Below are 24,938 nucleotides of genomic sequence, written 5' to 3'. Positions count from 1 at the left end.
ATGAAATTCTAAATACATGCTAATCACTTGCTTTGAGTTTTGAGTATAAATTGACGGTGTCATTTTTATGCAAAGCGCCTATCTCCAAAATCTGAGCACAGAATTGTATCTGAAGGATGAGAAAGACAGGTCTGGAGCAAAGTCTACCGAAAACTTCAGTCACTGAATCTTGATGGCTTATTGGTTATTCATAACAGAGTTATGAGACTGAGGTGAATGCAAATCACACCAGCAACACACACACACACACACACACACACACACACACACACACACACACACACACACACACACACACACACACACACACACATACCTTCTCCAGAGACTGGAGCTGTTGTTTCTGTCTTTCCTCCAGGGCCTGGCTCTGGCTCAGCAGGGACTCCCGCTCTTCTTCCATCCTCAGCACTTTGTCCTTCAGCCGGCTCCGCTCGTTGTCCAGGTCCCTGATGGCTGCTTCCTGGGTCATCTGGGTGGCCTGCAAGCTGCTTATCTGACCTATGGCAGGAAAGAGTTGACAGGCATGAGAGGATGCACGCAGTAATGCACCGTCATCTGCGTATTGTCATTCTTTGGGAGGTTTCTTGTTGATGCAACCGGAGCATAAGCTCAGTAAACTGGACTCAGCAGGTTCGGCATTATCTTCATGTTAGCCAGTGTGTGTTTGGGAGACAGAGGTATGACGGTTTGAGACAATGAGACAATGTCATTTCCATTCAATACAGAGAATGTGTGTAGTAGTGGCCTGGAGAGGTTTTATGTTAAATGTTTCAGGACAATCAATCACGAATCACGAAAGTTTCATTTCTATGAATTGACAGTAAAAACCTGTACACCGATTGATTGTGAACAGGCACAACACTATTAACAAAACAAATGTGGACGGTGACTCCTGCTGATGAGACAATCAAACAAAAGTCTTAAGATCACAAGTCACAAGACTAAAAGGCTCTCTGTCTGTCTTACCTCCCAATAAAGTGCTTTGGATAATGTGACTGAACTTTTGGTTTTTCTCCAAACTGCCTGACTCCTATTAGATATCGATTCGCCGCGGTTTCCAGCATCAGGTGCAACGTTACAACCGACTAGTGCGGTGTCCATTCAGGGCGGCCATTCAGAGGGGGTGGGGGGTGGGCGATTGCTTAGCCCCCAGCAGCAGTGATTGCAGCATTGTCAAGAAGCACTCATCCGTTCGCTCTCGACACAGCACTCTCTTGGGTCCTCGGCAATTCACCCTCCAGATGTGAAGTCGTTCAGATGAATGGTTCTCGAGACGTGCACACACATCTGAGGCAGCGGGGCCGCCATTTTGTGGAGGGGGTGTTAGTAAATGTTTTGTTTTAATGGCATCTTTAACACTTTGCATCCAAACGACATCTAAGTCGATATAGCACTTCCTTGGTTCCCAGCCACACACCTGCTAAGTGCGTAATTGATCGGGTGGAATGGTGAACCAGCGAAGACCAGACAGACAGACAGACAGACAGACAGACAGACAGACAGACAGCTGAAACAGCTGGAAATTTACTTTGATATAAGTTACCAGCGACCCTTTCAGACCAACCAAAGGAACCAAAAACAAACTTTGGTCTCTCTACAGTCTAAATAAATGAGGAGGTGGTTAAATGTAGCAGTCGTAGCTGCATTTCTCAGCTGGATCTTATCAGTCTCCCTCTTATGCAAGCAGCTCCGGTGGAAAGTGATAAAACATTCTCACTGAGCATCAGGAGTTCATAGGAGCTAATGGGCCGAGCATAATTCTGCTAAGTTGCTGTTGCTCACCAATTCCAGATAGCGATGTTTATGCAATGCTGTTTCACAAAGTACTTACAGAGAGACATCACGAGAGACTAAATCAGGTTCCAAGATGCAACGTTTTACCTGACATGAGTGTACAGAGACACCTACCTCAAACCGGGCATGACTGATACACGAAGGGTTTCCTCTGCCTCTGAGGGGACTGGGAATACCATTAGCTTGGATATACAGCGTTACGCCATTAAAGCACTACAGGCTGAGATGCCTCACACAAGAAGGGCTGTTAGTGGATATGTTTCATATGTTTGCACGAGCACGGGTAGCATGGCTGAGTATTCATGTGCATTATAAATACAGGGTCGTATGAGAGAAGAAAAGAAAAGAACTTGGCCTTACTGGCTTTGAGCAGTATTTCAGTTGCTTGCTGTTGAACTCGATCTCTGGCCGCCTCTAGTTCACACTCGGCTTCCTTCTGACGGATCTCTACAATTTCCGAGTTCTGGGTCACCTCATCCAGCTGCTTTGTTAGGTCCTGGAGAGGAAAACAGAACGGCGCGGATTGAGGAGCCGAAAGAAAACCGTCAGCACACGCAGTGGCAGCCGTACCTGACTTCCTTGAGAAGAATTACACACAAATGAACAAAGCACCATTGTTTCAGTGACTCTTATACAAGAAGTGAGTGATGTATCTCCCTGCCAACAACAGATCATATCATCCTGATCCACATGAGTGAAATGAGCTATTATGTTTGATGGAATGAAGCATATTGGTGGCATATTACTAATACTGAAGGTCGAAAATGTAGATGGTGACTGCTGCTCAATTAATAAGAGCCAGACTTCAGGGAGGGATTTGACGTGCACAGACACACACACACACACACACACACAGTACAGTAGCTGTGTGATTTAGCACTCTGTAGAACTCATGAGAGGCAATTTCACATCTTTCAATCCCATCAAACAGCCTGCCTCAAACTTAATTACTGCTGCTACGGCTAAGACAAAGAAACCTCAGTATGATAATAACCACTGAGGAGTCACACGCAAATTAGATGTGATATCTCTATGTGTGTGTGTGTGTGTGTGATTATCAGGTAGTTGCACTCTATAACTGCTAGGTTTGGATAAGAGATCCATACAGATGGTGCATGTGTTTTATCCATCTTTTTTTTTTTAGAAAGCGAAGACATTTTGGTCTCACTTCTTAAAAGTGCTGTTTTGAGAAATATAACTTAATTTCAGAGTTAAGGTTCAAACTAGAGGGTCAGGGTTGGGTGGAGCACCCATTAAATGGTGGAGCAGCGGAGCAGCAAAGATAACACAAATGGTATTTTGAAAAAAAGATACATCTCAGCATTTGTTAAAAGTCAGCTTGATGCTAGCAAAGAGCCAGGCCACGGTGAGGATCATGGTGATGCTGCCAATGATCTATTTCAACCGTACTTTAAGTTACCCATCTCAGCTAAATAACAACAACACAGGGCTTGTGCATATAATGTTTTTCTCTGGCAGGAAAAACGCGACATGGACACAAGCCAGCTTCTGTTTCAAAATCAAATAGCAAATGCATGAATCAGAGGACTCACATAAGAATGTAGGATTAGTAGAGCTTTACATATTGTTTTAAACTTATGAGGGATTGTCTGTCAAAATCTGCAGGGGGAGGTGCATAGGAACAGCTGTTTGCAGCTTGCGGCTTTCCCTCCGGTCTGTGGGTTGCTTTAAAAAGGGGGAAAACTGAAAAAAATCTATTTACAACCACAAAAAAAAGCAGCCAGGCAAAGAAACCGAACTAAATGAGATGTCTGTCTAATCGCACGCGCCCCCTCACAGTGCTGTCCAATGTTGTGAAACACTCGCTAAGTGATCACTGCTTTAAATCTTCTTTTAGATGAGGTCTGCCCGTCTGTCCATATCCAAGTCTGGCATTAATCAAAGCCCATTTGTTCCTATTGAAGATGAAAATCTTTAAAACAGTTCACAAACCATTACTCAAGACCAAGAAGTGCATTCATTGGGGACTACAGAGACAATTTATGTTGATAGGACCAGTTTTTTGCTGGTTTTGGACATTTCATTGTATTTCTTTGGAATGAGAACAATAGAGTATGTTGTTAAGCTACAGTTCAAACTACAGTAGCTTTAAATTAAGATTATGGGGTGGGGTTTTTGCATGTTGTTGTTCAAACTAATAGCTAGGGGGACATACTGTATTCCCTCAATAGAGTCCCTACAAGTACAGTATAGAAACTTGCATGTGTAGGTCTGGTAAAATAGTTTAATAGATAACTAATTTGATCTCTTTTAATTTATCTAGGCTTAAAGATAAACCCCACTTTAGTGACATTTAGTCGTTACCTCTGATTCACACCTCTCCATATTTCAACACAAGGAAAATCACATACATTGCTCACACGCGCAGAGCTTCACTTCTATCAATCACAGTTATTGGACACAGCTGAATCCTGCATTACCATTTAAATATAAAAGGCCTTGAAAAACTGCGCTTTAGATGATTTATTGTTTTATCTCCCTAAAAGCTTCCACCAACCAGTCCAGATAGGCTTTACCTGAGAGGGAAGTATTTAATCCAAACACGGTGACAGCGGCAATCTAACATAGCTTCAGTGGAGTATTTCACTCGGGAAACAATTTGTAATTTTTGGCATGCATGTTCCTACAGAAGCTTGTGAAAAGTCGGCCATTAATTATGTCTGTCTCACTTAGTCCAAGCGATCATCTGCTTGCATTTCACTGCAGATCTGCCTACTAAATCATAAGCTAAAGGAGCCCTGAACTATAAACTGTAGCATCCTGACATCGCCTACAAGTGCTTTTGATTGGTGTGAGGTCAATATTTGATGCTACTGTTTCTACCCGCGTAGTCTGCCGGTGCAGTAATTAAACCTCCCGAGACTACGGAACATTTGGTTTTAGAGCAACATTTTAATTTTCCAGAGTGAAAAGAAATTTAGTGGGGAGTCTAAAAATGTCACTCTGCTTCAGCAGAAATGCTGCTTTATTGAAATCATATGATTACTAACAATAGGCAAGAGGAACGATGAGATGTGAGATGTGTACTGTCACGCTTGAACCAAAGATTAAAACATCTGCTGTGAGCACGTTAAGGTTAAACTGAAATCTATTATCGCTCAATGATGAACTCGCAGCGGGGGGTTGAAGGATTAAGGGATATGCTCATAGACTGAGGCTGTTATCAAGAGATTATTGTGATCAACAATACATCATTTCAGCTATGTACTGTATGAAAGAATACAGGATCAAATTGTTTCTACCCTCTGATGTATGGTTTACTATCTTGAAACTAGTATCAAATGAGACAATCTAGAGAAGCTGTCATGTGAAGTTGGTTTCAAGCTCTCTGTTGTCATTTCTTTATCTGGGTTACAGTTAATTGCTCCGATAACTAATGAAATAATTAACTCCACGCGCACCAGCCACTGCTGACCTTGATCATATTCTCAGTAACACTGAGAACAGGGGACCCCTTCCTGTCTTCTGAGCAATCAGTAATAATTTCACATAGACATCCGAGCAGATCTTAACAACAACACAGACCTACTTAACCAAGTCCCCTGGAGCACGTGTCAACTTTATTTTTTAACGGTGGAGATAATCATGCGACTCAAAGACCTTACAGAAAGCAGACTTTGAAAAACATCTAGTTGGGAAGTTAACACAGCACTGCTGCTTCTGCTCCACACAGAATGCACACATAAAAGATAGTAGACAAGCATTGACTTGGGACAAATGACATGAAATAGCATCTTTTAGATTCAACATGCAGGTGGGTTGTGCCGAAGAAGACTTCACCATTTCTGAAATGTGTCTCCTCCCTTAATTTGCACTGAGGAGGTTTCGTGTTAACAAACAAAGGTTGTGTTTCCATTCAGTATTTCAGTATTTCAGTAAAGCCGTTGTGTGTATCCTTGAGGTCTAACAAACATGTTGAGAGCATTTTGTTCTCGTAAAACATTAGAAAACCTATTTTTACATTGTGCATTGTTCACATGTTTTCTTGCTTGCCTGTCATCACTGCCGTTGCTGGTGCTTTGCTACAGTTCTTTGTGTCTTACTGCTGCCAACAAGAGTGAAACTGGTGGCTGGACTGTGTATCACATCACCCGTGTGCGTGCAAATGTGTATGATGCAAACAAAATGGGGATCCACAGCACTCCTAGTTGTCAAAAACTGAAGAAAGAGATTTTTTACATAATAAAAATGGCTGCTTGACAACTTCTTCATCTCTACGATGCATATAATTGATATAGGAAAAGATGATGGATAACTGTGAAAACCAACAAATGAGTTTAATGTTTTCAGCTACATAAAGCCCTCAAAGCACACACAAAGTGTTGTTTTAACCCTAGAACACCAACCTAACAGTTAGTAGCACCATCACTAACGACGGGTATATTTTACCTGATAAAAAAAATACTTACTCATCAAAATATATTAAAGTACAACAATACATGGCAAATTGAAGTACTCTTCTTTTAGTTCCCCCTATACAATGTCCCATAAAACGAAAAAAAGGTATCATGGGGGGACCCTATAAAAAGGCTCTAATATTGGTGAAAAATTAGGGAATCGTTCACAAATAATTCCTTAAAATAAAATAATGACATACAATGAAACACAATAAAAATCACGTGACCACAGTCGCGTGGGTGGAAATCACCCGACGTTAGTGTTGTAGGGTTAATGGTGAAAAAAATGAATGTTTAATGTCTATACAATGTCTAATGTCAAAAATAGATTCAAACTGGGACAGTTTTGCGGAGAAAGCTGTCCATAAAACCTGCGTCAGAATATGGCCAATCATAGATTTAATTTCATTAAATTACAAGAAGGTCTGGTACTGTTTCACCATCACCTGTCCTGTCTAGCGTTTAGAGTCCAGTTACAGCATTGTGATGCGTGTGAATCAGCTGGTTGGGGTTCAGACTCACCTTGATGTTGCTCTCAGCAACGGTGAGTGATGACTGAAGTTTGTGGGACTTCTCCCGGTTTTCCCGAGCCTCATCTGTTACCCTGGCTAGTTCGGCCCTCAGCTTACCGAGGGTTTTCTGAAGAGCTGCCTCCTGAGACTGAAATTCTCGCCGCAGCTCGGCCTCGGTGCGTTTCCATGCCAACAGGTTATCGGCCGTGAGCTGCTGCGTTCTCTTCATGGCCTCCAGCTCACGTTCATAGAAGGCCTGAGCCTGGGGACAGACAGACACGCTGCTGTGTTATGTTACTGTGAAACAAGCCTCTAGCATGGACACTGGGCTTTATTCTAATTCTTAATGACTTTTACTTCTCCCTCTTTTTGCTTTCTCCTACAAAAACTGATTTCATTGGGAAAACAGCTTGGACGGTTTGACGCTTTCTCATCAAAATGCAATCTCATACGAAAACAATCAAAAACAAGTGAAAGTTGAAGCCAAAATGATTTGGCTAACAGCGTAAACTGTCAGTGAGGATGTTCTTTTTATTGAGAGTAATAGCTTCTAAATGCAGTACTTAAATTGTGCCTTTCACTGTAGAAGAACCTGCAGACCTTCCCTTTCAGCAAGGTCGATAGAAAAGCGCCAACAGATGTAATTTTACTTCCTTTTTAAACATTTCCTATCCGAGAATGTTGAGCAGAGAATATTCTACTTGCAGCAACACCGTGGACTGTTTCTCTATGTTGTATGTAATGTTTGAACAATTTAAGTAATTGCATGAGCAATGTTTACAGTGCTTCAACAGCACTGCTATACCCTTTGAATCTTTGGACAACTTCTTGTGCTACAAACTTTATTAAAAAGTATGTTTTAAACAGTAATTACAAGGAATTTCTGCAGTTTTTGTGGTTTAGGGTGGATTCACATTCAGAGAACCTGAAGTTAGTGGCCCAAGTTTCAAAGAAACAGAAACATTTGCTACATAATTTATTAGAAAATACATTATTATAATTAGATGAAAGTTGTTGACATTTATCATCTGATACCGTACAGGACAGACTCCACCAACATGCATGGGTTACATTTATACATAAATGTATTTACCTTTATAGATATATACATCTATAGATATATAGAATAGTCAGGAAACATCACACAGGTTGTTTGCAGTGTGCGCAAGTAGTATATGTCCTCTGTGGTGGCTACAGTACTTTACCTTGCTGAGTTTGGCCTCATACTCGTCCACCAGTCTCTTCTTGTCCTGTTTGAGCTCCTCCACCCGCTCCGTCAGAGAATCCACCTGTAACACATCAGTACACCGTGAGACGGACAGCTCACATCCGTTAGGTATGGAGCAACCAAAAAAACAGATGGTAGTCTTAATGATTTGGCACAGAGAGACCTACAAAAAACTACTTAAACTAAACTGTGTTTAGAATTTCCTTATACCCCTTTGGTATAAAAGCAGGGACCTAACTTATTGAAAAAGTTTCACCTGCTGTGCTCTAAAGTTCATGTAGCAGGTTAACTCACAGTTAATAACATAATAATCACTCCTGTTCCACCTTCTCCCTGTAGTGATTTAGTTTGTTGCTTTGGCTTTCAGGAGCTGCTCTACTTTTGCAATAGTTGTGTTACCTCGGCTTTATGGAGCTGTCCCAGTTTCTCCTGGTCTTTACTGTAGTTTGCGTTCTGACTCTGGTGGCTGCGCAGGAGCTCCTGGATCTCTTGTCTGTGCTGGGCCTTCAGCTCCTCCAGAGCTGCCTTCTTGTCCTGCTCAAACTGGGTTTGGGCCTGGCTAAATGTACGCAGCTTCTCCTCAAAGGACCGTCGCATCTCCTCCACCTCCCTTGACATGGATACCACACGCTGCGTGTGCTGCCAAGACAGACAGGAAGAAAACACTGAGCAAACGGGAGGTTTGATTTATGGGTTTGTGGGCTTCTTACACCACGGGTGATCTTTTTTAAAAGCCCTAAGCCAGCTGGTGATGTATTGGCTCGGGGGAATTTGACCTTCTGGCTGCCAAACTGCCCGCTCTAAATTAGTGATGAAAACCAGCAAACACACTTAACAGATACCCACCATCAGAACTGAAAGCACTATATAGTCACTGTCCAAATATAACAAGAAAAACATCATGTAGCATTGATGTAGCATTTGGTTATCATGAGGTTGCTTCAATCAAACTGGTATGTAAGTATTTGGTTGCACAAAATTAAATTAGCATTTCATTTAAGCAGGCAGCAGATAATTACACAATCAGTGACTTGTACTAGCTACATGTAGGAGTTCTTTGTACCTTGAATGGTGAACATTGTGCATCCAAACCAGCTCTGGAAAACATGGGAGAACTTTCTGATGCTGACATTGAATTATTTCTAAGTGAAGTTAAAGACACGCGAGCTGAAGTCAGAGGTAGCTGAGCGTGATTGACAGTTTTTTTGTCAAGCAGTTGACATTCATCAGTAAAATCCATCTGGGTGCTGAACTCTTACAGTAACACTTGTACAAACACCCCCATTGCATGAGCCTCAGTGTGGTTGCATGTTCTCTCTTGGAGTGTCACTCAAAATCATAGATCTATCCGGTCGTTTTTTCCTGGCACCCCTTGTACCTCAACACAATGCTGGACAGTCCCTATGCTCTGTATATCAATCTACACTGCTCAAAAAAATGAAGGGAAATCACATATCGGATCTCTATGTAAAGTAAATATTCAAGATCAAAATCTTTACTGTACATAGTTTAATTCGTTGAGAACAAAATGACGTAACAACGATCAATGGAAACCAAAATCACCAAACGACTGGGCTGCATTCAAAATTACACCAAAAATCTAAGTAAAAATTTGAAATCACAGGCTGATCCAACGTGCCTGTATGCACTCCTGATGAGACAGAGGATGGAGTCCTGAGGGATCTCCTCCCAGACCTGGATCAGAGCATCAGTGAGCTCCTGGACAGGCTGTGGAGCTACTTGGCAGCATCGGATGCACCGATACATAACATCCTACAGGTTCCCAATTGGATTCAAGTCTGGGGAACATGAGGGCCAGTCAATGGCATCAATGCCTTTGTCACCCAGGAACTGCCTACACACTTTGGCCACATGAGGCCGGGTATTGTCCTGCACCAGGAGGAACCCAGGGCCCACTGCACCAGTGTAAGGTCTGACAATGGCACGTGGAGGTCTGTGTGACTCTCCAAGGATATGCCTCCCCAAAACGGTCATGCTGGCTGATGTTGCAGGCAGCATGATGTTCACCACTGTGTCTCCAGACTCTTTCACGTCTGTCACATGTGCTCAATGTGAACATGCTCTCATCTGTGAAGAGAACAGGAAGCCAGTGACACATGTTTCTGACAGAAACATGCACACTAGTTGCCTGCTGGAGGTCATGTTATAGGGCCCCTGGCAGTGCTCCTCCTGTTCCTCTTCACACAAAAAGAGCAGATACCGGTCCTGCTGCTGGGCTGATGCCCTTCTACGGCCCTGTCCAGCTCTCCTGGTGTTTCCTGGTATCTCCTCCGTGCTCTTGAGACTGTGCTGGGAGACACAGCAAACCTTCTTGCGACGGCACGTATGAATGCGCCATCCTGGAGGAACTGGACTACCTGTGCAACCTAAATGGGCTGCAGGTACCGCCTCCTGCTGCCAGCAGTGACAAGGACACCAGCAAAAGGCAAAACTAGAGAGGAATCAGTCATAAGGAGAGAGCAACAGTCTGCAGCCACCACCTGCAAAACCATTTCCTTTTGGGGGGCTGTCTAGCTGTTGCCTCTCCAGTGCATCTGTTGTCAATTTGATTTGCACCAAAACAGGTGAAATTGATTCACAGTCGCTTCCTAACTGGACAGATTGATATCCCTGAGGTTTGATTGACATGGTGTTAAACTGTGATGATTAAGTGTTGGCTTAATTTTATAATATTAATATATATAATAATTATATATAATTGTATATGATAATGTCGTCTATCCATCCATCTATCCAGGCTGTCAACTACTATATCGATTTGTAGCATTGTTCGATCTCTTCCATACACGCACATTGGGAAGAGGTCAAACACACTGGCTGACGTGCATGCTGCATACACAATGTGTTTAATAACAGACAAGGCAGAGGCAAATTACGCCATAATGCAAAGAGTGATACTCCTTTTCACAGGAAAACAACCATACCAAAGCAATTCTTAAGTTTGTCTTCACTCACTTAAATTAGTGGTTACATCCCCATCAGTTGGAGTATTGCTCCAACTGATAACACCAAATCAGTTTGACTTCACAATGTTAACTGACACCTACGAATCAGAAAGGTAACTATTTGGTATCAAAAAACTTAAACTGCCAATGCATCCAAGAAGCAAATTGAGTAATTCAAAGCACGTTGGGAGGTGATGTGCATTCACGTCAGATGTTGAAATGGTGTAAATGCATGTCTTTCTGAGAAATGTAATTTTTGTGTTTGTGCCTCCCAGCTGTTAATGATGTCAGTGAGACATCTGTGGAAATAGCCACTCTCAAGGTCTACCCACTGTGTGAGGTACTCACTGAAATTACACTGAAATTTTGTGTTGTTCCCTTTGTTTCATTAAGAGGAACATTATTTAGGTGTTTATCTGATTCCTGATTGCTGCAATCACTGAATGTTCTGTGTGTGTGAGAGAACGCTGACCTATGTGGTGATCATCCATGGATGTTTGTTATTGTAGCTGGCTTCAATAGTTTAAAGGCAGGGTGTGTGACTTATTTCAGAAGCATCTTTTGTTATACTTGTTGAAAATGCCATAACAGCCCGGCAGCAATCAATAAAGGAATTGGTTTGACAAAAAATATAAAGAGTGGAGTCCTCTACACAGCCAAAACTTCCCCACTGCACTCAAACTTTGTGCACTGCTCTGACTCTTGTTTAGTGAGCTAACCACAGATCCATGGAGCTAACCCCGAAACACAAAGCACAGCCTCAGAGCCGAGTGAGCAGGAACTATGAGAAAAGGGTATGTTCATGACAGCTATTTTGCTTGTGTTTATATGACTGTGGCATTTTACAGAGTTGCTTGTTTGTTAGACTGAGGAGCTGAGCGAGGCTGTCACTAAGTGATTCTGTACAGAACAAACAAGAGACCTGGCCGTGGAGCTGTGGCGGCAGCGGCCTGTCTTCTTATCACTGCTGGTACTCAGGCAGCGTGCATTCATGTGTCAGGGGAGTGGCTTTGGAGGGAGGCCTGAAGGGAGAGGGGTTCGGTTTGATACTTTTATCTTTTTTTAGCTTACTCTCGCTAGATTCTCCCATTCTGCAGACCCTTCCTTTAACTGATATTGTTTTAACTTACCTGGTAAAATGCATCTTACTCTGGGTGTTATTTAGCAGTTACCAAACGTCTTTACGTCTGTTAGGCTTTGGGGCTTACACTGCATGTAGACTGGAAATGCTAAGATGAATTGACTTCATATTTGTAATGTGGCCAATGGAGACATATTTGGACAGATTAAACAAAATTCATTCGTTTTATCAGGATGTTCCAGTGAAAATGGGGACTGAAGGAGCCCTGATCACTGCTACTACACTACAACAAGTCAAACGTCCAGACAAATATACGGTTGTGATGCTGAGACACAATAGCAAGTCTCCAGCCTCACAAGAGGAGACAAAAACAGACATTAGTACTGATTACCTGCGGCTGTGACTGTAGAATCATGCCGAGCACAGCTGCCTCTTAACAACCCCCCCTCCCCCAAACACCCCCACCTCTCTCTCTCACACACACACACACACACCACATAATTCCTCCGTCTACCTGAGCCTCAGTGCAAAGCTGCATGTCCTCCACCCTCTGACGGTAGCTCTCAAACTCAGCCAGCGCCTGTCTCTTCATCCTCTCGTGGAGCTCCACAGACTCCTCCAGAGACTGAATCCGCCTCTTCAGGTCCATCTCATCGCTGATCTTCCCCTTGTACTGGAGCAAGCACGAAGGACTCAGTTAGGCTTCTCCAAATACGTTAATTTAATGGCAGAAAGCATTTGCAAACATTTAATCATCAAAACAACAATCATGTGACAAATGGCGTACACTGAAATACAGCCGTTTCTGAGAACATACCAGAAATGTTCAATGAAGCAACGTGAGAATCCTTCAAATTTCACCGAACTTCATTGACATCTATAAACATTTGATATATTCTGCTAGTGAATAAGCTACAGAGTACGTGTATAAGAAGCATTTAAGTCTCCTTCATGACAATATATCAACATTGTGGATGTCGGCTTCAATTAAAATTGCATTTCTGACTAGGTTTGCCGGTTGGATTTAGCACATTATGACACTCAAATGAAAGTGGAAATTAAAAGATTAAATAGGTACAACGAATTCAGTTCCACTCGTTCTATTTCATTCAAAGTAAAACTAAAAACAGGCAGACCTTGTGGAGATGTATAGCATGTACATTTCTGTATGTATAGTATGTGTTTATTCAAGGTTAGTCACTTTTGTGTCAGGGAAGCAAGTAATTCCCATAACGGATGATGACATATATGCCTAAATAATTAATATTCAGTTCATAAATATTAATGGCTTCAGCTCTATGGCTCTCTGGTGGATCAGCTGCCATGTGATAGTATGCAGCTACTCTACAGAGAATTAATGCAGCTTGGTGCAGCAGCAGCTAGAGTATACATGGCTGTAAGATATACAGCGATACTGTCTCATCAGGTCAGGTCACATTCAGGTCAGTCAGTGAAGACTGACCTGAATGTGATTCCCGCTGAGTCCAATTCTAAAAAGTCCTTTCGGCTGTTAAAATCTAGTTTTTAAGTACAAAGCTTTCATCTATTCATTCATCTATTTCATCAGAAAAGGTTATTTATAACTCAAAAGCTATAAATCCTTCTAAAAGTCATACTGTATAATATGCATTTAGACAGACCGACAGACAGACAGACAGACAGACAGACAGACAGACAGACAGACAGACAGACAGACAGACAGACAGACAGAAGAGTGTAACCAGAACCTGCAGTATCTTCTCTCGGGTCTCAGACAGAATCTGCTGCACCTCCTCTTCATGGGCTTCCTTCAGAGTGGAAATGGCCGCCTCGTGTTCATCGTTTTTCGTGTTCAGTGCATAGATAACCTGCAGCCGAGAGGAAAGAAACCCATTAGCTGTGAGACACGTTCATAATCAGAAGTTATTACAGCATTAAAGCTGGTGGGAGACCGACTGCACCTCTCATCGCCTGGGCTCTGCCAACGTGGACTATATTGGGACTGCTGTCCTGGATACATTTTGAGGACCACATGAATGAAACAGCAGAACACAGCATGAAGGAAAAGTTAGGACAATAGAAGGATGTGTTTTGGAAATGAGGTGCCAGTGATCAATCCTTTTAAATTCAGTGTTTGTAGCAGTTACACTATCAGATCTTTTAATGAAAAACACCATAATGAATTCCATGTATGTGCAACAGTTGGGGCTCTAATAAATGGCTCCATATGTGCAAAGACATACAATTTTACTGCTGTCAGGTCATTTTTAACATCATCTACCAAACATTTAGGCAAACCATAAAAAAAAAACACTTTTAGACATGAAACGAGCCGAGAAATGCAAATTATATACATCCCGCCATCTTATGATGTCTATAAAGCTACCGCAAAGCGAAGATGACCAGTACATGAGCTGTGCTACATACAGTAGCTGCTACACAGTATACAGTAGACAGTAGACAGCACACGTCTCAATGTTTCCAATATTAGCTCGGAAGCATTAACGGTGCCCCACAGTTATAAATTAGAAATCAGTTGATGCTTTTGTATTGCCGGGGATAAAAATAACACAAGCAAACTGTTGTGCATGAGATTGACCTTTAAATCTTTTCCAAAAATACACGCAGTCATCCAGAGAGCCATAATCTGACAGCACAGTGATCCCCTGCTCACAGGCAGCAGGGAGAGAGGGGACAGAAATGGGTTTTACATTTCCACATGAAAAACCATGAGACACTCTTCCCCACGCCTCTCTCTCTCTCTCTCTCTCTCTCTCTCTCTCTCTCTATTTGTTGCCTCTTTGAAAAACCAAGTCAATAATTCAGCACATTGAACTCTGGGATGCCGCTAAAGGGGCCTTTGTTTGCTTTCGGACCAAAGTCCGTCGACAGAATAAGAGAAGGGAGGGTGGAGAAAGGAGGACAAAAGCTTCCTTTGAAACAATGATATCTACTTTTTAAGTCTTGCTGAGAGATGAAAGGAATTAGTTTGACAAGTGGTTTTTTGGGTTAATTTTCTATTTGTCTATTCCCCACATGCTCACTCTTTTTACTTTAGCTGATAAGAGAAATGAAACTTTATAATCAAGAGGTACTCGGCCACGAGTTATTCTCTCTTTTGATTCCACTGACCTCTTAATGTGAATAAGATCACTATTCTTTTTTGTGCCTGTGTGCTGCATATTAAACAAACCTTGATATTTATACCGTTTTTTTAAAACAATTTGTCTTTTAAACAGTTTTAATCTTCACGCCCATTTAGGCAGTGATTTAATATTACCCTAATTATTGCAAAGACTTGTTAGCAGTCGGCTGCTGCTGATCCGTTTATCATTGAAAGAGTGACAGTTCACGGCCCTAATAAAAAGACAAAGAGTTTACAGCCGTGCCATAAAAGAAAGCAATGAATATATCAAAATGATGACCTGATGATAGCGATAAAAGAAACGCTTGGGAGTCACCAAAGATGCTCCACGAGGTGCTACAATCTGTGCTTTCATCTGTACCTCTCACGTCAGCTCTCTTTGTCTACTTTTCACAAATGAGGAATTTTTGCCCGAGATCAGAGACGCGCTGCGACGAGCCAAAATACGGCAGAGAAATTTCAGTTTGCTCCCAAATAAAACGTCTTCTCCTCCACACGACTGAATTATTCAGTCAGCTCAGCCTCTCATCGGCGTAAGAAGTGAATGGAGCAGACGTAACAGTTAGAGGAGCTAAAATCTCCTTCCCATCCCGAGAGTCATTGGCACACTTCTGCAGATGAAACGCGCAAACCATAATGCTGTGGGATCTGATGACACACACACACACACACAGCAACATAACAAACACGCACACAAAATGCACACGCATGTATTGAGATGAACACATACACCAGAGACTGTTAAGATCCTCATGAAGTGAGGCACCCGTGTCCAAACTCATCAGCGTAATTTGCCTGACAAATGGTGGAGGCAGAGACAATTGTCTGTGAGTGTGTGTGTGTGTGTGTGTGTGTGTGTGTGTGTGTGTGTGTGTGTGTCAAACACTAAGCTGATCATTGCTGCCTGAGAGATGAGGGCTGCCAATATTGTCATCATTGTCATCAGCATGAGCGATCGCCAGATGTTGGATCTTGCAAACCAGCAACATGCCAAGAGTAGATCTATTATTTTCAGGGGGGTTTGCAGGTATCAGCCAATATTTTGGGTCAATAATGACAATATTTGAATGAAACCTTGAATAATGGTTTAAATGGTTGTTATGTCAGCACAAAATTAGGCAGAAAAATCCAAATAATCAAGCAATATAGTACAATATATATAACAGAGTGTAGAAATACTAGTCACCCATCCTGACTTTTGGGGCTTTGCCAAGTGCTACAATGCACACAGTTTCGAGGGCTTTCCTACCTTGGACTGATCCTCTCAGGCAGTGCTTACTCCCAGACTGTGCTCTTGTTAAGCCAGTACACAGCCTTAAGGAAGTCCTGCCTTAAGGCGGAATTATGATTCTCTGTCGAGGTGTTGTGTGGGTACCCAGTAGGTACACCCAGCTTAAGACTTGAACTGTCTCAACACTAGATATCTGTGTCATGCAGTATTGTTCATGTACATCCTGAACCGAATCTGTTAACATTCCCTCTGTCACTTTTGACAGAGAGGGTAAAGTTTGTGAAGGCTTTTCAAAATTGTCATATTTGTCATTAGTGAAATGTTAAAGACTTTCAGTTCTGGCCTGACCACTTACATTTATTGTGGCCTTTTGGGTTTGATGAAGTGAAATGTATAGCTATGTTTTCGAGGCGGGTTCGCCTATGTGGCAACACAACGCAACAATGGAACCCTCACTGTACGTATAGTACAACAGCACCTGAATGGAGTAGCATCATTTGGCCTTAAAGCTGCATTAATCCTGTTTTGGCTGCTTGGGGGCAGTGGAACACACACTTAACACTCCATATGATCACCAACATCAAATATTTACTCTACTTTTAGCTTTGTTTTTGCCTCCACCAACTCCTGAGGGATATATCTGGCTCTTAAGCTGTTAAATGCTCCACTCTGTTCACCAGCTAGTTGCTGACTTTGTCTGCTGTTTAGTGGTTTTATCAGAGCTGCCCACTGACGCTGGAAAAGAGGTTTAAGAGAGCAGTGAAACTGACCTAAAACAACCTTATCCTAGACATTTTGTTAGTTACAAAACTGTTTTTTGCTGACATAATCGCATCTTGGATTATGGTCAAAGACCGCTTTTGTTTGAGTGAATGAAACATTACATCTAAGTACCACAGGTGGTCACAGTGGATGGCTGAGCTGCAGAGTTGGGTGATAATTCTCTGTGGATTTTTCACTACAAGCAACACTTCTGCCTGCAGTCATTTGATCCATAGTTAATAGAAGATGCTGATTCATCATCATTAAGAGGCTAAACTAAAAGAAAGTTGCTTGAATGAGAAAAGATGCCAGATACACAATAGAAACACAATGACCATGACCATGCAGATGGAAAAAGGTGAATTTTGAAGTCGTTGCTTTTGGTTTAGTGCTTATGTTTTTAGTGAACACTGTTCTCTGTATCTACAATTTTAAGGAGTTACCTACGTATATGCAGAAAGAATGACATTTTTTCATTCATTGTTTACATGCACCTAAAGTTACCATAGCACTGTAATCGGTTTTGAGAGAACGAGACTGAGTGTGTGCGCTTGCGGTGATTCTCACTCATTTCCTCGGGTCGATCGGTTCGTGTCCTTGGAGGAGTTTGCATAAATGACAGTGATACCAGGCAGATCAATAAGGTGACAGCGAAATGCCACAAATTTCATCTGTCAGCTGGGGAAAAGTCACAGCTGAGAAACTCACTGAGACTTTCACTGGGCAAACTACAGCTGAGTCCCTGCTAGCTGCTTGATGAAATATGACTCTGCTGTCAAACACTGTAAAAGCTGAAAAGAGACGCCTTTTTTGTTCTTTCTGCTCACTTTACTTAAACTTTTCAACCTCTTGTACGTCACTCTCTCTAAACAAACCAACAATATCATTTTCACAAGATCATTCCAGAGGTTACATTTGTGTTTTATTAAGGCCTGAGCACTACGTGATACCAGGACCCTATTGAAAGGCGTTGCAGTGGCGGCGCGGCAAATCCCTCGCCATGAACAAACAAACTGTTTTAACTTGACTCTGCATGGTCAGATCTTTTGAACCATGTTGAACTATAGTCATAGCGCTACCTACTGGCAAAGGGAAATGACATCAAGCTTCAGTTTCACAGGTTTGATAAGAGTCGAAGACATCTACATGCCAATCAGCGACCACAGTCATTGTGCCACCCACTGGCTGCAGGAAGTCAGCCTTCTGTGGCAGTCATCATTAGATTTACATGACATTTTTGTGGTGTGGTCAACACTTCATATACTAGAATATAAGAGATAATAAGTGGGACTTCTCTAGCGCCATGTAGGGGACACAGGAAGTGACATGTAACACCTTCGTGGAGTGTCCAAAACACCTGAAAATTCAGAACCGTGTAGAACGGTCAGCACCCGCACGCCCCAACATGCACAGGGGTGCGAGGGCCCCCTCATCGCCGCCTGCAGCTTTAGTTTTTTTACCCTTTTGCCACCTTCATTGTTTGGATACAGTATTTGTTAGTAAGGAGGAGAGGCAACTTGTGAATATTGTGCATTGCAGTCTTGACATTTGCTTGTCAAAAAAACCTTCAGAAAACAGGAACAAGAAAGAAACTTTAACTGATGAACCAAAAGAATATTAATGTCTACGAATATATTAATCACCACCGATAGCTACATTATTTAAACAGAAAAGATGTCAACCTGAGAGATAAAGACAAAACTGGGTCAGTTTTTAGTTATTCTATATCTCACTGCATCAGTATCAGTGAACCAGGCATGTCGCTGCAATAATCAAGAACAATTACACTTGATTCTTCGAGAATACATTCATTAAAAACAAGTTGAAATATTATCAATGCACTGGCAGATTTATTTGCTTCTTTTATTTTTGCTGGCTACTATCATTCACCAATGCCCAATGCATCATTTCGGGTGATGTCGTGTCTTTTATGCACACAAATTCACGACTACTACTAAAATTGCCGTCATCGGGCCAACCCCTCCTGTTAGAAATGAACAAATTGCCTACTGCGAACACTCTACCAAAAAAACTGAAAGTTTAATCTGAACAGAAACAAAATCTCTTCAGAACATTTCAACAATAGCAGTTTGAGGTAGTCTGACAGGGGAGGTAAGTCCTAACTTTTTAATTAGGTAATAAAAGACAAGATTCTGTAGTGATCAAAGCCAAAAATGCTGTTTCATCTCCACTTCTCAGAGACTCTCTAATATCAAATTTTGTTGTTTTAAATTGCTCATGAATGTTATTTTTGGACTTTTCTTCTGCCAGCATTACCTAGTGGATCACATACTTTTCTCAAAGATGCACAATATTTTCAGAGGACACTAGTATAGGGTTTTGCATCTTTATGATTTGTTGTTACCTTTCCAAAGCCAGGAGGAAAAGGAGATTCAGGGTATAGCTCTAAGTCTCTCCAGGGACAAATTGTAGCATTGTAAGGTGTATTTTACTCAAAGTGTTTAGTCCTTTAGTTCAGGGTAACTGCACTAAAGGCTGAAAATATAAGAAATATAAGCCTCATCCTCCTCTGAGCGAACTGTGGACTAGTTAGCAGTCCACAGCAGCAGTTAGCAGTATATATATATATATCTATCTATATATATATATAGATATATATATACTATTTCTTCATGAAAGTAACATGAACAGCACAAGAGAAAGTGAACAGTACATTTAATCTTTGCTAAAAGTTACGCTAAATGAAATGGGGGTTGTTCAGAACCCAAAGTGCTGCCCAAGTCTTTGAACTGGCAGGATGAAAGCTACTGAAATGAAGTCTACTGACAAAGCTAATTGCTGGCCTTTGCAATAAAGGGACCACAAAAGTGCACGATCTAACCTACAGACCAAAGGAACAAACTTAAGGACGGTTTGCACCCAAAATCTGAATGCAAAAATTATGGCAGATGCCAAATTTTGTTTCGTTTGTCTGGTATGACTGGCTTTGCAAAGAATCAAAGACGTGCAGAAGAAAAAAAAAAAGATGCTGATTTTCTACAGAAACCAGACTGAGCAACCTCAAAGGATCTAATGACTACTAACGAACTGGCTGCAGTCTCCGCTTATCTCACTGTCACAAACCTGAACACACACACACACACACACACACACACACACACTCACACACTCATCACTCAGCTCAAGCCTCTCTGTCTGCTGATGAGACTTTGATGATAATGATGATGTCTAATGACCACCATTTCACTACCTTAACACTAGCCGGTAGTCGTTTTCCACCACGTGGCAGGAGAGCTTCGTCTCATGAATGCAGAGGGTGTGGGCACATAAAGGAAAAACAGCAGAGTGATGGAGAGCGTGCTAAGCCCTCGTGTGTGCACTGTGGGGTAGTTACACAAATGGCTGCCACCTCACTGTTTGGTGTACTGGTGAATAAAAAAAAGTTTTTATGTTTCAAATTTTCATAGATTTTCATAAATCATATTGTTAAAGGAACAGTTTGACCTTTTGGGAAATTCTGTATGCGTACCTTACATGACAAGACTAAAAAGACATAATAATACAGCCAGTAGCTGGTTAGCTTAGCTTAGCATAAGGGCTAGAAACAAAGGGAAGCAGCTCATTTTGTCCAACAGTGACTAAATTTCACCAGCACCAACAAAGCCCCCCTTATCAACACGTTATTAAAACATAAGTGTCAAAATGACAATTCACTTTTTTTTACAGGGAGTTATGTGCCAGACAGTTTCTTGGCTCTGAGCAGTTCCCAGGCAACCGGTGGAAAACTCCAGGAAGTTACCAGTCCCAGCCAAGAAATAGTCCCCAATAAAATGAAACACTGACATTAGTACATTTGGTTTTTGTTCAGAGTAAAACACGATATGACATGTTAATCACTGAGTTTTAGAGGTATTGGCTTGTGGATTTTGTTACATTCTTTATCCATTTCCAGTCAGTAAGCGTATTTCACTAAATGTCTAAGTATTCTTTAACAGCATAATTACAACCATTTCTGTGACACCATAATTTCACATTTTGAAAAGCAGCTTGGAGTCCTAAGATCAGGCCGCTCTCAAACGCAAAGCCTTGCAGATATGAAAGACTGTATTTTGGTAGCGGTGTATTGATTTCTGCACACTTGGGGATAAAATCGTTAACCGCATGGAAGAAGGGCAGTGGGGAGATGCAGCATTTAATTGCTGCAACAACTATTGATGTGTCATTTCACTGACAAAATGCTTTTAGAGAAGGAGCTGTTGCAGTAGTCAGTTTAGTGGAAAACTGGTTTAGCAAGCAATTAACTTCATCATTACTGCTGCATATTAAACTATTGCTCTGTTGGTGGAAGCAGGCCTTGTTTTCTCCCTTTTCCCTATTTCATTTCTCTCGCTCTAGAGTCTTAACCCTTCAGTCACTCACTCGAGATAAAGCCAAAAGCCTCCCTTAGGAGTGGCAAAGTGTAGTAGAGCTCTTCTTGAGCAATCCTTACTTATTTAATAACTCCCCCCCTCCTCCTCCTTTCTTTGACTTATTTATTTCATGTTAGAAAAAATAAGAGCAGACTAGTTTACTCTTGACATTTTCATCAAATGGTGTGACAAAATAATTTCAAGACTCAAGGTCCACTTAGTACTAGCTTCATCTCACGGTCAAACTGAAATTTGCTGAATAAACTGAATTGAAATACTGTCTGTATAAAAAAAAACGTTCCACACTGAGATTATCTGATGCCAGGAAGACAGTGAGATGTAGTTGAAAGCTCAGAAAAAGTGGTAAGTGGGCCTTGAATTGAGATATATTGATAAAATACTGCACATCCTAGTTTTGACGGTCTGCTCACTATAATGGTTTGAAACTACTTGGCTGAATAACATCATTAAACATGAGTGCAAAAAACTCCTGAGCTGCAGCGAAGTACATTAGTCGGTAATTATCATTACCTTCTTGCACTCATTATCATTTAATCATTGTCTAATTGGAAATTTAATTTCTATTTCTGACTAGAGAAGACCGTGGTGACGGATATTTCTGGTTCCATTATTCCATCTCCTTGATTCTTATCTATCATAACTACATATTCATTATTCTTTTAACCTTCTTCTGTTTTAATCCAGTATGGCCTGGTAATGAGGCAGGACGGGTCGTTTTTAATACACATCCACAGGATACACAGTAAGTGTGTTGCACTTAACTTCTCTTTTTCTGGGTTCACCTGGTCACCAAAGTCTGTCTTTTATTTATGTGGCTCACTTGCTCCAGTTTCCCAGCCCTTCCTCAGCTTTTTTTTTTCTATTCTGAAGCTCAAAATGATATATGGATTAAACATTACACAGATATTGGACTTTCATTAAAAATGGATCTGGGATCTGGTCGAGCGTCATCCATCACCGACAAACTGGGTAATTTGACTCATTACTTTACAGACGAATTATTCAATAATACACTGTTAACCCAGACTGATTCTAGTGCCATAAATATAGCTAGATTCCACATGACTGTGCATATGTATTATTTGTGCATATTTTCCATCATGGCATCATGAAAAATAACCTTTTTAAAAGGGAAAAAAAAATACCATTAATTTACAATTTAAAGGCAATCTTGGTATCAGCTCTCCCGCACATCTGTAATGTGCTGAATCACCGCCCCCCCCACTCCCCCACCACCACCGCCCAAAAGTTTTATATTTCTAAATAAAAAAAATTGCACACTGCGGCAGTGTGCCATCTCATTTCCACAGCTTCAATATTATGCGTTTACTGGGACTGAATTTAACGAAGCAGAGAGAGAGCGATAGGAGGCCTAATTACTTTAATTATAATGCGTGGCTGTGATCTGCTAAACTGTAAGGTGCACCTTAATCCGTCAGCTAATTATGGGATGTTCTGTGGTGGTGTAAGTGGTGGTGCAGTTGAGATGGGGTTGAGCCGATGAGTAAAAAGCAAAGTTTGAATTTAATTAAACGCAGAATGTGTGATCGGTGAATCGGCTCTTTCAGAATCGCACTAAATAACCTGCATCAGCAACAGATTTTAAATGAAGGGTCCCGCGAAAACAAAGTCGTGACTTGCTTTTTAGAATCTCTCGACCAAGGAGGGGAGAAAACCAAATGAAGCGAGGGCTCACTGCAGACTCTACATGTTTCTGGTCTGCTTTTGGGAGAGCTTTTAATGTAAATGCCTTACAAAGCACTGCACTGCAAAGCACTGATGAATAAATCAAGAGGCCACTCACCACAGTTTTTGAGACGATAACGTTTGAATGCCTGAGTCACATGCAGACTCAGGCATTCAAACGACTACTCCATGCGAGTATTTACTTATATATACGTATGTTGTTCCAAATAAAGCTCATAGCATAGAATAAGGGCTTCAGAAAGAAATGTCAATTGTAAATTGACCTACACCGCAACACAAGAAACTCAAGAAAGGCTCAGGTAAAAGATGTAAGATTTTTTTTTTTTTTTTCTTAGAAGCGAATATTTTCCATTTGGATGCTCTGCTCAGGACATTTTTTAAAAAATATGCAAAGAATAGTTGTCCAAAAGTGCAAAAGTGGACAAAAATGCTTCACACTATCAACAAATTGAATTTGTCAAAGTGCCTCTTACTTAAAAAAAACAAAAAAAAACTGTCCAGCATGATTGTCTACAACAACGAGACACTGTGACATCAACATCTGGCAAGAACAACTTCCTCAGTGAGGTGAGCCCTTTCGTTAGCATTAGGTCATCTTCATAATTTAGAATCATTTGACACAAAGACAGCTTGTGGAGTTGTTGTTACTCAAATATTTAGCAGCAAAAAACTATTTTTGCCACACGGCTTGCCCTCCGCAGTGGAAACGAAAGCCGTGTCACAGATCAGACAGAACGTCAGATCATATGAAGAGAGCCCATTGAAACTAATTTAAATTCTACTCTTAAATATTCCTTTTTGTTCTGACAATCCCTGTTTATTTGCTCAGTGCCTTTTTTTCTTTATGCTCTGTGCAGACGCCGGGGACAAGCAAGCTGTCTTTTTAACTGCAGACAATAAAGGTCTGAATTAAAAGATTGAACGTAAGTCATCAGTTCTGAACTTATAATGGCTTCATCTGCAGTGGAGCGTGACTGCATGAGCCCGTTTTTAATTCAACACACGACCAGATTTACTGGGACCTCTGCGTCTCGACTATAGATGCCTGTGGTGCTCAGAGCCGAGTGCGTTATTTCCCACAAACAGGCTCCTGGGTAGGGAAGTGTAGTTCTCTGCAGAGCAGATCAACCATGCATGATAAATCCTCCTCACGTTCTTAGTTGGAAAACGAAGCACTTCCAAAAAGTAATTTAGGTTCATTAAAGGAAGCTTCTGCATAGAAATGTAAATCTGGGCCTCGGGATCTGATTCTATGGAGGAAATAACACAACACAACATACCGTGTGTGGCCTAACATGTTTACAATACATCTAAATCCAAATGTAAAATGTAGTTCTGCCAGAGGAGCATTTTCTGTTTACAAGGTCTTGTCAAGAAAGCCACAACTCTGCACTCAGGCTGGATATTTAACCAGTTATTCCGGCCAGCGCTGCCAACGCACATACAACCTAAAAGCATATGGTTTAGTCTGTTTGTGTGTGTGTGTGTGTGTGTGTGTGTGTGTGTGTTGTTAGTGTATTGTGTAATCTAAAGAGTAGAGAAGTCTCTAATTGAATACTAAGCACCATCTGGAGCCATTAGTTTACTGTAAGTTTGAAGTGCATTTTATTGTTCTTTCTGCCTCTTTAACACACACACACACATGCACGCACGCACAGTTGCATAATACTGGAATTTATCTTAATGATTTTATGGGAAACAAATCCAGACAAAATGATGTCCCG

The 24,938-nt window shown here is 41.4% G+C and overlaps 1 protein-coding gene across 1 annotated transcript in view; it reads right to left on the bottom strand.

Annotated features, from left to right (window-relative positions):
• fam184ab (family with sequence similarity 184 member Ab) overlaps positions 1-24,938 on the bottom strand; it is a 120,906-nt gene that overhangs the window by 60,517 nt on the left and 35,451 nt on the right. Inside the window, exons 2-8 of the mRNA XM_070849605.1 lie at positions 13,727-13,846; positions 12,514-12,672; positions 8,352-8,591; positions 7,930-8,013; positions 6,735-6,986; positions 2,155-2,290; positions 317-498 (exon numbers count right to left, since the gene is read on the bottom strand). Coding sequence (XP_070705706.1) covers positions 317-498; positions 2,155-2,290; positions 6,735-6,986; positions 7,930-8,013; positions 8,352-8,591; positions 12,514-12,672; positions 13,727-13,846 — 1,173 coding nt within the window. The remainder of the gene's footprint in view (positions 1-316; positions 499-2,154; positions 2,291-6,734; positions 6,987-7,929; positions 8,014-8,351; positions 8,592-12,513; positions 12,673-13,726; positions 13,847-24,938) is intronic.

This window comes from Pempheris klunzingeri, chromosome 18 (assembly GCF_042242105.1).
Source record: "Pempheris klunzingeri isolate RE-2024b chromosome 18, fPemKlu1.hap1, whole genome shotgun sequence".
NCBI classification, from domain to species: Eukaryota; Metazoa; Chordata; class Actinopteri; order Acropomatiformes; family Pempheridae; genus Pempheris; species Pempheris klunzingeri.
The sequence above is the reverse complement of the archived record's forward strand: the minus strand, read 5'-3'. Positions and strand labels throughout refer to the sequence as shown.